The sequence below is a fragment of the Vipera ursinii genome (genome assembly GCF_947247035.1).
Source record: "Vipera ursinii genome assembly, chromosome: 2".
NCBI lineage: Eukaryota > Metazoa > Chordata > Lepidosauria > Squamata > Viperidae > Vipera > Vipera ursinii.
In genome coordinates this window covers 188,276,771-188,291,060 of record NC_139513.1, presented here as the reverse complement: position 1 = coordinate 188,291,060, position 14,290 = coordinate 188,276,771, and the positions used below count along the sequence as shown (strand labels likewise).

Genomic DNA, 14,290 nt, shown 5'->3' with positions numbered 1-14,290 from the left:
TTAGCAAGCATTTGAGAACACCTCCTAGCTATCTTATACTTCCTTTGCTTTATTAGTATATTCTTCTGACAACATTTTCCCCCTTTCTTTTCTGCTTCACGTGGAGCCAGATGTCTCTGATCCAGGTAACTAGCATTTGGGGTTAAACCTTCCCCCTTCTCACTAAGCAAAAAAGGACTTTGGTAGCAAGACTAAGAAACATGCTCATTTTTCTGGATTTTTATGGAAAAGTCAGTAACCTGAATCCCCAGTGCCTTCTGAATAGATATTGTAAAACAAACCAGATGGCATAACTATTATTTCTCAAGAATGTTGGTGGTTGGAGATGGTATAAGTGGCCACTTTTCAGCAAAATTACTGGCAGATTTTATCAAATGCTTCTATAGGGGCTGATTTTTAAAAGCAATCTAGCTAAAAAAATGATAGGGATGATATCTCTAGTTAAACATTAGAAAGACCTGGGAAAATAGGTTGAAGTTAGGAACTTGGAGCATGAAATAGTGAAGACACTACAGCTGACACAGCACATCTATTCTGAGACTTGGGTAATGGCAGCAAAGATTCTTAGAGGAAAAGATAGCCTTTCAGATACACACGTCTTTAGTGCATGAAACTTTTAAGTACAGTATTAAAGCAAGTATCTGCATTCAAAAATGTGTTGGGAGCTATTGAAATATTTCCATTCTCCCTGTCTTGGTCAAGATACTGGCTAGTAGCTCTGTTTTTGATAAAACTGTACTTTTCCATTACATGAATTGTGGTACGGTATCCAGATATTCCATGTTATCTATGTCCCAGAAGAGTCAATATTAATGTATCAGCCAGAGCTGGTAGAAAGCAGTCCATGCCTCAAAATGTATCTTAAGAGATAAGTCACATTCAAATTATTGCTCTACTATAGGAGAAATGAACAGTTTACAGGAAAGGGTAGGATTAACTTTCTTTTTCTGTTTCTTCAGCCTCATAGAGTGTAAAACACCAAGCTGATAGTATGATAATTTTAGGTGGGACTGAAATGTTAGTTAGAAGTACCTACTTCTAATTTTTAGAGGATTAAGGGGTGAAATGAGTAAATACAATGGCAAACAAATTTGGAAAAGCTACGGTATATTCCTTGAAAATTGGTATTTTTGCTGCTAATTTTTGGCTACATATTCTGGAAGTGCTCTGGAAGCTGTAAATGAATGTTAGGTTTATAGCCTGTGGTTACCAATCCATAATTGAGATTACAATCAACTCCTATAAAAATCTATTCTTAATTACCTCAATATTTACTAGTTTTCAGCTGCCTAATAATAGTATAAAAAGTCATATTTTTATCACTAGTGTTAAAATAACTGGTCCGTTGTAACTTTTCGGAAAATCAAACATTTTTCAATAGATTCCAATCTACTTTATGCCAACTCTTGCTTCTCAGCCCCGGGTTATATATTTGCTTCAACATGATCTTAGTCAAATGCTGATTGCCATATTTTAAATCCTTTTGTTGTTTTCTGCCATAGATCTTGGGATTTTTCGACGTATAGCTATAGTATTGTACACAGATTATATACAACAATGCAGCCGACCCATGTACATGGTAAGTACTTCCGTCAGTCCGTGGAAGCTATCTCTGATGGATTATGAAAATGCTTTTCTTTTTCATTTGAAAACATATACATTGGTTTAAATAAACACAATGGTCTTATTTGACATTGCAGTAGTAATCTATTTTTTGAAAATACTTTGACGAGACAAACTACAGATGAATTCCCCTTGAGAGGTGGAGAGATGTGCCCTAAAGAGATGGAGGAGATGGAAAGATTCATAAATAAAAACCTAGAAAGGGGATTTATTGAACCTGCCAAACCCAAAGTGGCTGCCCCGGTCCTCTTTAGGGAGAAGGATGGCACTTTGCGTTTGTGCGTGGATTACTGCACCCTGAATGCAATTAGTGAAAGTAACCTGTATCCTCTACCCCTCATGAAGGACATGTTATCCCACCTATCAAAAGGAAGGATTTTTACCAAACTAGACCTTAGAGAAGTGTACTACCACATTAGGATCAAGGAAGGGGATGAATGGAAGACCGCATTTAATTGTCCAATGGGGTGCTACCAATTCAAAGTTTTGCTGTTCGGACTACAAGGGTCCTCCGCAGTATTTATGCAATTAATCAATGAAGTGCTAAGGGAGCACCTATTTAAGGGGGTCCTGGTTTATTTGGATGACATCCTTATCTAAAGAGGAGCATATCAACCTAGTCAGAGTGGTTGTAAAAAAATTGCAGGCTGCCCACCTATATATCAAGTTATCAAAATGCGAATTCCACCAGGAAAGAATAGACTACCTGGGGTATCACATATCCCCAAAGGGCATAGAAATGGACCCCGAGAAACTCAGGACAGTACTAGAATGGGCTCCACCTTGCACAAGGAAGCAGTTGCAAATTTTCCTGAGTTTCGCAAACTTACTGCCAATTCATCCCCTCATTTGCCCAAATAGCCCTGCACCTCACGAACTTACTAAAAATGAAGGGAGAATCCTCAGTGAAACCTAGCCAGCCACCAAAACGGACAATGGAATGCCAAGCAGTGTTTGAGAGGTTAAAGAGACTTTTTTGCCGAACCAGTACTGAGGCACCCAGACATGGATAAACCTTTTGTAATACAGGCAGACGCAAGCAATGTGGCAGTGGGGGCTGTACTATTACAAGAAAACAATGAAGGGGTATTGCAACCATGTGCATACACGTCTAAGAAACTCATTGAAACGGAACAGCACTGGGCCATGCGGGAAAAAGAGACATATGGGGTGCGCTGGTCATTACTTACGTGGCACCATTTCCTTAAAGGAAATAAAATCCCTTTTCAGGTATGGACAGTCCACAAAAACCTGGAAGCCTTAAAAACACTCAGGAAGCTCATTCCCAAGCAAGCCCGCTGGTCCCAACATTTTCACCAATTCCATTTTACGCTCAAGCACTTGCCGGGGGGGGGGGGAGAATTTCCTGGCAGATGTACTGTCTCGCATGCCCCAATATAACAGCACATGAGCCACCGATTCTAAACCACTCATGCCTGAAACACAACTGGCAGCACCAGTAACCACCAGAGCCCTAGCTAAATTAAAGCCAGAGCTGGGTAGCCAAACCAAAGTTGAATTCTGGAAAACTTTGGAAACAGATGAGTGGTTTCAAAAGAATACACACATGTGCACCATCAAGGATGGACTGCCATGGGTGGGAGAGAAGTTATATATACCATCTACCCAGAGGGTCATTTTCATGCAACTATGTCATGATACAAAATCAGCAGGGCATTTTGGATTTGTAAAAACATTACATTTAATTGAAAGGCAATTTTGGTGGCCGTCCATGAAAAAGGATATAGAAAGTTACGTGGCCAGCTGCCCAATATGCGCAATGGCTAAGAGGTTGCAAGGGAAGTCGCCCGGACTGTTACAACCAGTGGTGAACCCCTCAGCCCCCTGGAAAGAAATATCCATGGATTTTATAGTGGAATTACCAGAAAGCAACGGAAACACTGTCATCTGTGGAGTTACGGACTTGTTTTCCAAACAAGTGTACTTTATCCCCTGCCAAAAGATTCCCAGCGCAAAAACCTTAGCAAAACTATTAATGCAGCACATCTACAGACTGCACGGGGCACCCCAACACTTCATATCTGATAGGGGAGTGCAATTTATGTAAAAATTTTGGAAGGAATTTTTATCCCTCTTAGGAACCACTCAGGGACTGTCATCTAGTCATCATCCTCAAGGGAACAGCCAATCAGAACGTTCTAACTCAGTACTTGAGCAATACGTAAGATGCTTTATTAATTTCCAGCAGACAAATTGGACATACCTACTCCCTTTAGCAGAAGTTGCTTACAATAATGCAGTCCACTCAAGCACAGGCTATACTCCCTTTCAAATAGCCACCGGTCAAAGTTTCAACCCTATGCCAGAACTAATCCCAAACGAACCGGAAATTCCACTGCTGAAAGAATGGATTGCACAATTACAAAACACCTGGCCAATCATTAGGAAAGCCTTAGACGAAGCTAGGCAAGCATACAAAGCACAAGCAGACAAAAAGAGAGTTGAACCCTTACCATTCAGTGTAGGAGAAATGGTATATTTATCTACAAAATACCTAAAATCCCTACAGCCCTGTAAAAAACTTGGACCAAAATATATAGGACCTTTTCCAATTAAAAGAATCATAAACCCATTAACAGTAGAATTAGAACTACCCAAAAATTTTAGGCAAATCCTCCGGGATCTGGTTTATTTCTCCATCCTCAAAAGGTGTGAAGAGCTGTGGAATGATCATGCTGCAAACAGAACTGGATTGGTTTTATCTTCCCTTTCTCATGATGGACTTATCACCTGGGAATTGGCCGGTCTGAACCGCCTGGATGAACTGTGGGGTGGGGTTTGCTTAGGGACACTTTAAAATATCGATCTGTAAGGGAATCCCTCAGATCCTGTCTATTATGCCTGCTATCTCCTATTCTTAATAAAAGTTCCTGCTTGGAAGAAACTGTTTCCAAGAGTTCTGCTTTCTTAGGATGTGGGCTTGAAGTAGGTCCTGACACTTGGTCAAACTAATGAATGCCTTTCCCAATGTGGGATTTTAATTGCATAATACAGTCGAGGACCATGAAGAAGAAGAGTGGTGATAGAATACAGTCTTGTCTAAGTAGTAATTTCTAAGAAGTCCATAACGCAGCAGCTTGATAGTTGGTATAAATCCTTAAATATAGTAATGAAGTCTGCCAGTAAACCATATAAATGTAGGATCTGCCATAGAGATTCTCAGTGGACAAAGTTAAATGCTTTCTTAAAATCAATAAAGCTGATGCCCAGTGGTTGTCAATACTCAGTGCACTGTTTTCATAAGGTGAAGATTTGTTCGCAGCAGTACCTTCCACAGCAAAATCCAGCTTGTTCTTCTTTCAGACATTGGTATATGGCACTTTGCAGCTGCCTAAGGAGAATTATGCAGAGTCTTTCTAGGCACCGAGGAGGGTAATGTCCCGCCAGTTGGTGCCTTCTTATCCTTGATCACAACATTGGAGCTATTCCTTATTCCAGTCAGTTCATTAGCAATGTAATGAAAGTGCTTTGGAATCATTCTGATTGGCCGCTTCTTGCACTTCAGTGCCTTTCTGTTCCAATCATTCTTTCTTGTCTTCCCAGCAATTTCTCTTCACCATCCAGTTGAGCTCTATACATTTCCATTTTGATTTTTTTCATTTCATCCGCATAACTTTTAAGTATGCTGTTAATTATTTCCTGTTGAAAGCATTGGAATAAAACAGGAAAATGTTGATGTGACTTGATGACTGCATTCCTGTCAGTTGTTCATTTTTGGTTATTCTTTCTCTTCTCTAGGACAGAATGATTTTGCTTGTTGTTGGGAACCTGGTTAATTGGTCTTTGTAAGTAGCAAATGTATGCTTATATGTTTGTAGATTTATTTTGTACAATCAAGAGATACAAGTGTCTGTTGGAGAAGCTCTGTCTCTGAAATAGTGCTGCCTGCTATTTTTAAAACTTTTTCAAGTTGACAAATTATCTGATACTTAACAATTTCTTCCCATTTTCCTTGTTCCCCACCCTGGAAATTCCAGAATTCTTAATGTGATTATTGCAGCATAGGAATCAGACTTTGTTATGGAATTAGTTTAGCAAACTATTGGAATGCAAACTAGTTCCTTCTTTTCCTCATCCCCCCCCCTTAAGCTTGATTTAGATTTCTGCATCAGGGAGCATATGTGTCTGTTGTTTGGAGATGGTTGCATTGTTATTGCATTTATATTTATACCAAGAAGAGGGGGTCACATTATTCACCAAAGCACCAGAGGGCAGAACAAGAAACAATGATTGGAAAATGATCAAAGAGAGAAGCAATCTGGAATTAAGGAGAAACTGACAATGAGGACAATTAACCAGTGGAACAGCTTGCCTCCAGGAATCGTTGGCACTCCATCACTGGAGATTTTTAAAAGAGGCTAGACAGTCACTTGTCTGTGATGGTATAGGCCCTCCTTCTTGAGCAGGGGGCTTGACTAGAAGACCTCCAAGGTCCTTTCCAGCTCTATTGTAGTCTAGTCTACTTCTGTGAATATTAATATCCTGGATAAGGGGTACTCAAACAACGTGTCTTACCTTTTGCCTGCCTCCCAACAGGAAGTTAGATCAACCAGTAAGTATGTAGGGCACACATCTCGTTATGATCTGGGAGATGTGTGTGCCTCAGCCCAATCTGCAACCTACACTTACCCATCAACCCCTTCACAGCGTAAGTATGTGTTCACAACTATGCACAGTTGTGGGCAAGTCTTAATCAAGCCTAAAGGCATTCCTATCCCCAGCAGAGAATCAGGAACAGCCTCTGCTTGAATGAGTATAGTGACTCTGACTTAAGCTTGATTTAGACTTGCTTCTACAGTGCATGGGAGTCATGGTCAAAATCATTTATATATATATTTATTATGGGAATAAAATACAAATCAGAAAAAAACAAAAATATACATCCAACAGTAAGAACAACAAAAAGAAAAGAAAAAATGTGTACAAAAAGGTGGGGGGGAACAACTCAAACATCCAACATTAAACATAAAAAAAATTTCCAAACTAGCTGGATGCTGGAAAAAATAATTTAAAAAACATGATAAATTCTCCTCCCCCTGCATGCAAATAGTTATAAACTTACAAATGAAGGCAAAGTGAAAGTTATAAACTTTTTCATCCTCATTTAACAAGAAAAATATAACAAATATTTCAGATGAGATCTCTATCTAATAATTGAATCGACCCAACATCTTATATAAAAAGTGAAAGAAAAAAATATGAAAAGCAGTCAACACATTAGCCCAAATATTATACTAGTCTTCAAATCCCTCTGTTAACCATCTGTTATTGTATTTAATACGTAGAAAGTCCACAAATGGCTTCCAGTGTCTTATAAAGCTGTCTAGTCCATTATCTCTAATCAAGGCAGTTAATTTCATCATCTCTGCTAATTCAATCAATTTTAAAATCTAATCTTCAACAGTCGACATCGCCTTTCCACGGCTTAGCAAGCACAATCCTTGCAGTGGTCACCATGTAAAGAAACAGGGTTCCAAAATTGTTTTTAGATTGATTTATCCATAATACCTAAAAGAAAAGCTTCAGGTTTTATTAATATTTGTTTCTTAAGTATTTTCTCTATTATCATTATAACATTTATTCAGGATGTTTTCACATACTTGCAGGACCACCGTATATGATTAACTGTATCTGGATTTTGATTACATTTCCAACACTTGTTAGAAGTGTTGACTCAAAGGACTCAAATGTCTGTACACCAATGCGCAGAGTATGAACAGTAAGCAGGGTGAACTAGAAATTCAGGTAAATGAGGGCGGATATGATATTGTTGCCATTACGGAAACATGGTGGGACGAAACCCACAAATGGAACACACAGCCAGAGGGATTTAAATTATTTAAAAGAAACAGACTAAACAAAAGAGGAGTTGCTCTATATATAAGAAATAACTTTATCTCTACAGAAATAGAGCACAACAATGATGAAAACTATAAACTTGAATGTATTTGGGTCAATATAAAAGGGGGAAAAATGACATTGCCATAGGTGTATACTATAGGCCGCCCAACCAAGCAGAGGAAATAGATGAACTTTTTGCTAGTCAGTTAACTAAGGTATGTAGGAAGCGCATCACAATAGTAATGGGGGACTTTAATTATCCTGATATCAACTGGGAGACAAATTCTGCACCAAGTGGAAGATCTAACAGATTCCTGACAAACCTAGCAGACAACTTTCTCTCCCAAAAAGTAGAGAAGGGAACTAGGGGATTAGCCATATTAGATTTAATTCATACTAACAGAGATGAAATGATAGAAAGTGTCGAAACCACAGGAACCTTGGGGAGAAGTGATCATGCAATATTGGAATTCAACATTATGGAAACACAAGCAATAGAATACAGCCAAACTAGAGTCTTGGACTTTAAAAGAGCTAATTTCAATAAACTTAGAGAGACCTTGGGAAGAATTCCATGGATGAGAATCCTAAAGGGGAAAACAACTCAAGAAGCTTGGGAAATATTGAAAAGTGAGATAATAAAGGCCCAGTCTAGCACAATACCAACAAAGAAAAATAACAGCTTTCAAAAGAAACCAGCATGGCTGCATAAAAAACTCTCTGATAAACTGAAAGATAAAAAGGACAAGTATAAGAAGTGGAAAGAGGGGTACATAACTAAGGCAGAATATTGGCAAACAGCCCGTGCCTGCAAAGATGAAGTGAGGGAAGCTAAGGCTCAAAATGAACTAAGGCTTGCGACCAAAGTCAAAAATAACAAAAAAAGCTTCTTTCAACATATAAGAAACAAGAAAAAGTTAAGGAAATGATTGGTCCATTAGTGGGGGAAAGTGGCAAGAAGGTGACAAGCAACAGGGAGAAAGCAGAATTATTTAACTCATTTTTTGCATCTGTCTTTACACAAAGGGAAAAAACAGTCCAACCTACCCAAACCAGTGCCATAAAAAACAGAATAGAAACGCAAGTTAAGATAGGCAAGAAAATGGTAAGTGAGCACCTGTCCAGCCTAGACGAGTTCAAATCACCAGGACCAGATGGATTACACCCCAAGGTTCTCAAGGAACTGGCAGACGTGATCTCAGAACCACTGAACTATATTTTTCAAGGATCCTGGAGCACTGGGGAACTACCAGAGGAATGGAAGAGAGCTGATGTAGTTCCCATATTCAAAAAAGGGAAAAAAATAGATCCAGGAAACTACAGACCTATCAGCCTGATCTCAATACCTGGGAAGATTCTGGAAAAGATAATCAAACAACGAATCAGCGAACACCTAGAGGCAAACAAAGTCATTACTAAAAGCCAACATGGGTTTGTCAAAAACAGATCATGCCAGACAAATCTTATTGCATTCTTTGACCAAGTGACAAAATTAGAGGACCAGAGGAATGCTGTGGATATAATTTACTTGGACTTCAGTAAGGCATTTGATAAAGTAGATCACAACCTACTACTTGATAAGATAGAAAAATGTGGGTTAGACAGCATCATCACCAGATGGATTCATAGCTGGCTGACCGGCCATACTCAGCATGTGGTCCTCAATGGAACTGCATCTACATGGAAGGAAGTGTGTAGTGGGGTGCCCCAAGGCTCTGTTCTGGGCCCAGTGCTCTTCAACATCTTCACCGATGATTTGGACGAAGGGATAAATGGGGAACTCATCAAATTTGCAGACGACATCAAGCTGGCAGGAATAGCCAATACTCCAGAAGACAGGCTTAAGATACAGGAGGATCTGGACAGACTCGAACACTGGGCACTATCTAACAAAATGAAATTCAATTGTGAAAAAGTAAGGTTCTACATTTAGGCAGGAAAAATCAAATGCACAGGTATAGTATAGGTGGTATCTTGCTCAATAATAGTAACTGTGAGAGAGATCTCAAGAGTCCTAGTGGACAATCACTTAAATATGAGCTAGCAGTGTGCTGCAGCTGCCAAAAAAGCCAACACAGTGCTAGGCTGCATTAACAGAGGGATAGAATCAAGATCACGTGAAGTACTAATACCACTTTACAATGCCTTGGTAAGGCCACACCTGGAATACTGCATCCAGTTTTGGTCACCACGATGTAAAAAAGATGTCGAGACTCTAGAAAGAGTACAGAGAAGAGCAACAAAGATGATTGGGGGACTGGAGGCTAAAACATATAGGGAACGGTTGCTGAAATTGGGTATGTGTAGTTTAATGAAGAGAAGGGTGAGGGGTGACATGATAGCAGTGTTCCAATATCTCAGGGGCTGCCAGAAAGAAGAGGGAGCCAAGCTATTCTCCAAAGCACCTGAAAGCAGGACAAGAAGCATCAGATGGAAACTAGTCAAGGAGAGAAGCAACCTAGAACTAAGGAACAACTTCCTGACAGTTAGAACAACTAACCAGTGGAACAACCTGCCTCCAGAAGTGGTGAATGCTCCAACACTGGAAGTTTTTAAAAAGAGACTGGCCAGCCATTTGTCTGAAATGGTATAGGGTTTCCTGCCTGAGCAGGGGGTTGGACTAGATGACCTCCAAGGTCCCTTCCAACTTATTATTAAGTCCCTCTATACATTTTTGCTAATCTATCTGTAGTCAAATACCAATGATACATTTTATAAAATAATTCCTTCAAAATATAATTCCAAGTAAATTTTAATCGATTAGTCCATACATTCTCCCATTTATCTATATTATACCCAAAATATTTTGCCCATTTTACCAAGCAGTCTTTTACATATTCATCTTGCAGTAACATCATCTTCATCTTGAGTAACATTTTATATATTTTAGCAATCAAGTGGTCATCTCCAGAACATAAATTGATATCCAATTCAGTGAAAACAAAACTTTTTTATCATGTTTAAACCTTTCAAAAATTCTATAATTAAACAAAACCATCACTTACTAATTGTTCTCTTGAGAACATCTCTGGAGCCATATTTAATTAAACTAGTGGATTTACGGCAAGAGGTTTTGACAAATGGACGATCTTTATTTGGTTTTCAGGTAGATCAAGATGCTTTACAATTATAAGTAAAACCATTAAAACATAGTTATTTTTCTGACTACAAAATCAGTTATTCTAAATAAATTGATCTGGATCAGCTTTGCATAGTTTTGTGCAACCATCTTGGATTATATTGCCTTTATTTTTCCCTTTTAGTGCAATTTTTGGACTAGTATATCGGCCAAGGGATTTTGCTTCTTACATGCTGGGCATTTTTATCTGCAATCTTTTGCTATATCTTGCCTTTTATGTCATCATGAAGGTAAGTGGTTCTTATTATTAGTTAATATCCTTTATATTGCCAAACTTAGACTGCTTTGAAGGGGAAATTAGATTGTTGTATGGTAGAATATGTTTGCTCAGTGCTCATCTTTCAGATCTGCCCTTCAAGAGTTGACTGTAACTTTTTAAGCCTTTGGATAAGAGATCTCAGCGAATATTAATTTATGATGAAGTTATTCTTAAGAGAAAGGGAGTACACATTTTGTATATTTGATAGACTTAAGATACAGAAGGATCTTAACAGACTTAACTTTGGGCGCTATCTAACAAAATGAAATTCAATGGTGAAAAAAGTAAGGTTCTATATTTAGGCAAGAAAAACTCAATGCACAGGTATAGTATAGGTGGTACCCTGCTCAATAGTAGTAACTGTGAGAGGGATCTTGGAGTCCTAGTGGACAATCACTTAAATATGAGCCAGCATGTGCTGCAGCTACCAAAAAAGCCAACACAGTTGGGCTGCATTAACAGAGGGATAAAGATCACGTGAAGTGTTAATACCACTGGTAAGGCCACACTTGGAATACTGCATCCAGTTTTGGTCACCACAATGTAAAAGATACTGAGAACCTAGAAAGAGTACAGAGAAGAGCAAAAAAGATGATCAGGGGCTTGGAGGCTAAAACATAGAAGGAACGGTTGCTGGAAATGGGTATGTGTAGTTTAATGAAGAGAAGGAGAGGAGACATGACAGCAGAGTTCCAATATCTCAGGGGCTGCCACAAAGAAAAGGGAGTCAAGAGGGAGTTCTCCAAAACACCTGAAGGCAGGACAAGAAACAACGGATGGAAACTAACCAGAGAAGCAACCTAGAACTAAGGAAAGATTTCCTGACAGTAAGATAAGAATTAATCAGTGGAACAACCTACCTCCAGAAGCTGTGAATAGCCATTTGTCTGAAATGGTATAGGCCAGGGTTTTCTGCCTTAGCAGGGGGTTGTACTAGATGACCCAAAGTCCCTTCCAACTTTACTACTACTACTACTACTACTACTACTACTATTATTATTGGAATACATATGATCTATCTAAACTTGGAAAGCACAATTCAACTATTAATTTAAAGACAGGTATTAACTACATTCCACAACCTCAAACTTAAAGGGGAAAACACAATTTAACAAAGTTTACAATTATCATCAGGCTCCTTATATGGAAATGCCAGGTGAAAAGAAGGAAGAGGAAGGGCCCCATACTGTCAGTCAAAGTTGAGATTAGCCCCCTTCCTGAAGGACCTAGGACCAGGTGTGAACTATTATTTTAGGATAGCTGCACATTTTAGATTTCTAGGAATGCTAAGAACATGGTAATTTGGAACAAATTCAGGCAGATTCCTCTTAATTTTCAATTAGGGTTGGGGTTGAAAACTCTTGAAAAGAAAGCTCTTTAAAGTTAGAGAAAGCTAGATTGGCTTGAAGAGAAAAAGCTAGCTTTTCTAAAAATTTGATTAGTTCTCCCTTACATCCTTTTTGAGCCTCTTTTGTGCATCTCATAGGAAATGCCAAATATTATACTTTTTGTCTTTCCAGCTCCGCAGTTCAGAGAAGCTGTTGCCTTTCCCCCTCTTCTGTATTGTGGCCACAGCTGTGGTTTGGGCTGCAGCTCTTTATTTCTTTTTCCAGAACCCCAGTAGCTGGGAGGTAGGTTCCTTCCCTTTTTTCTTGTTTCTGTTGCACTTCAGGAGTATTTGAAGTGACCAAAAGTTACCAGAAGGAAAGAAGCATTAGAGAACATGTGGACAAAATTTCATTTGTTTCGATTTAAAACTCAGCTTTGGCTTCCTTCACTGTGATCTAATTTCTTATGCTAAGATCTATATAATATTAATATAAAACCAGTGTGATACTTTCTTATTGTTGAATGTAGGTCATATAGAAACACATTATTCCATTTTCTCCTTCCCTTTTTTATAATATACATTTCAAAGAACATTTATAAAGAACGCATCTCTTGAAACTATTCCTTAACATCAAGGGTGTAAATTTCTACCTATATAAGGACCAATCTATTTGCCTAAATACCAGGTTTGGTAAAGCCAGAGCAAGCCATTAAAAAAGCAAAATCATATTTTTGATGTGTAATTCAGTTTCACCAATTACTTATAAAACCTTTTTATTAATGTTGCTTAAGAAATTTATTTGACATTTTAGCATGTGAAATTCATGGGCATTACATAGTTGGTACTATCAGGCACATTTTAATTATATTTGATATTTTATTACATAGCTACTTAATTAAATGCCCTCTAAAAATCTCAGCAGTTTGCATAGAAAGCCTTAATAGATTCATTCATCCGTTTTATCCTCTTCACCACTCGTTTCCTCCTTAGATTGGATTAGTGAGTTTTCTTACTGTGCTTTTCATAGTAGAGAAGAGCATTTAATAATTGAGATGTAAGGCTAGATCAGACATAAGGTTATATTTTCTATTGGAGAACATCTAGAATTCACTGGTTTTATCATTTCCTCCAGGAAACTCCAGCACAGTCTCGTGAAAAAAACCGACCATGTATCCTTCTGGGATTCTTTGATGACCATGATATCTGGCACTTCCTTTCAGCTGCTGCCTTGTTCTTTTCATTCTTGGTGAGATTTTTCTTAATAACAAAATAATGCCCTAAAGTAAATCATGTTAGGTATATTCTTAGCCCTACTGAACAGTATAAACATTGTATAGTTTATAGTATTTCCTTTGTTGCAATGAAAATGGTTTATCTTTCGTAATGAAAATAGATGCTATCCCTAAATAAGTCCTCACTTATCAAACACTCATTAAGTGACCATTTGAAATTCCAATGGCACTGAAAAATGAGATTTACAACTGCTCCTTGAAGTTACACTTGTTGCAGCATCCTTGCAGTCATGTGATCACAATTTAGGCACTTGGCAACCAGCACACATTTAAGTGGTTGCAGTACCCCACAGTCACATGATCACCATTTGCAACCTTCACCTCTGGCTTCCAAAAAGCAAATCAATGGGGAAGCAAGCAGGAGATTACGAGTCACGGTCACAACATTGTGTTTAATTACTTGTTTGGAGGTCATTGACAATGTAAGTCAAGTGCAATCATGTGATTTTTCATTTTATGACTACATTTAGCAACAAAGTTGCCAATCTCAATGGTGCTATCTTCTTTGCTGGAATGTGCTTGGCTCACTAGATCATGAGGGTGTTGTATTTTAAGTATATGTCCATTCATTCAGCACGCTTAATCAGATCACTTAAGGAAACAGCTTATTATTCAGACCTGTTCATGTTAGGGTCAGAATCAAGTCCCAGTTATTTTTAAAATACACTGGGCCAGGTTTTACAAACTCAGAAAGAGTTACGGTAACTCTCTGTTCAGGCCTTAAGTCATAGAAACAATTATTTAGATCATTCTAAAGAAATGAGTTTCCAATTTTAAGAAAAGGC

At 38.3% G+C, this 14,290-nt stretch overlaps 1 protein-coding gene across 4 annotated transcripts in view; it reads left to right on the top strand.

Moving 5' to 3' along the window:
- The window catches only part of SIDT1 (SID1 transmembrane family member 1), a 79,089-nt gene that overhangs the window by 60,340 nt on the left and 4,459 nt on the right, over positions 1-14,290 (top strand). For all 4 annotated transcript variants that reach the window (XM_083351871.1, XM_083351870.1, XM_083351873.1 and 1 more), the window contains 5 exons: positions 1,503-1,579; positions 5,383-5,429; positions 10,749-10,854; positions 12,404-12,514; positions 13,346-13,459. In XM_083351871.1, the coding sequence (XP_083207997.1) occupies positions 1,503-1,579; positions 5,383-5,429; positions 10,749-10,854; positions 12,404-12,514; positions 13,346-13,459 (455 nt within the window). The remainder of the gene's footprint in view (positions 1-1,502; positions 1,580-5,382; positions 5,430-10,748; positions 10,855-12,403; positions 12,515-13,345; positions 13,460-14,290) is intronic.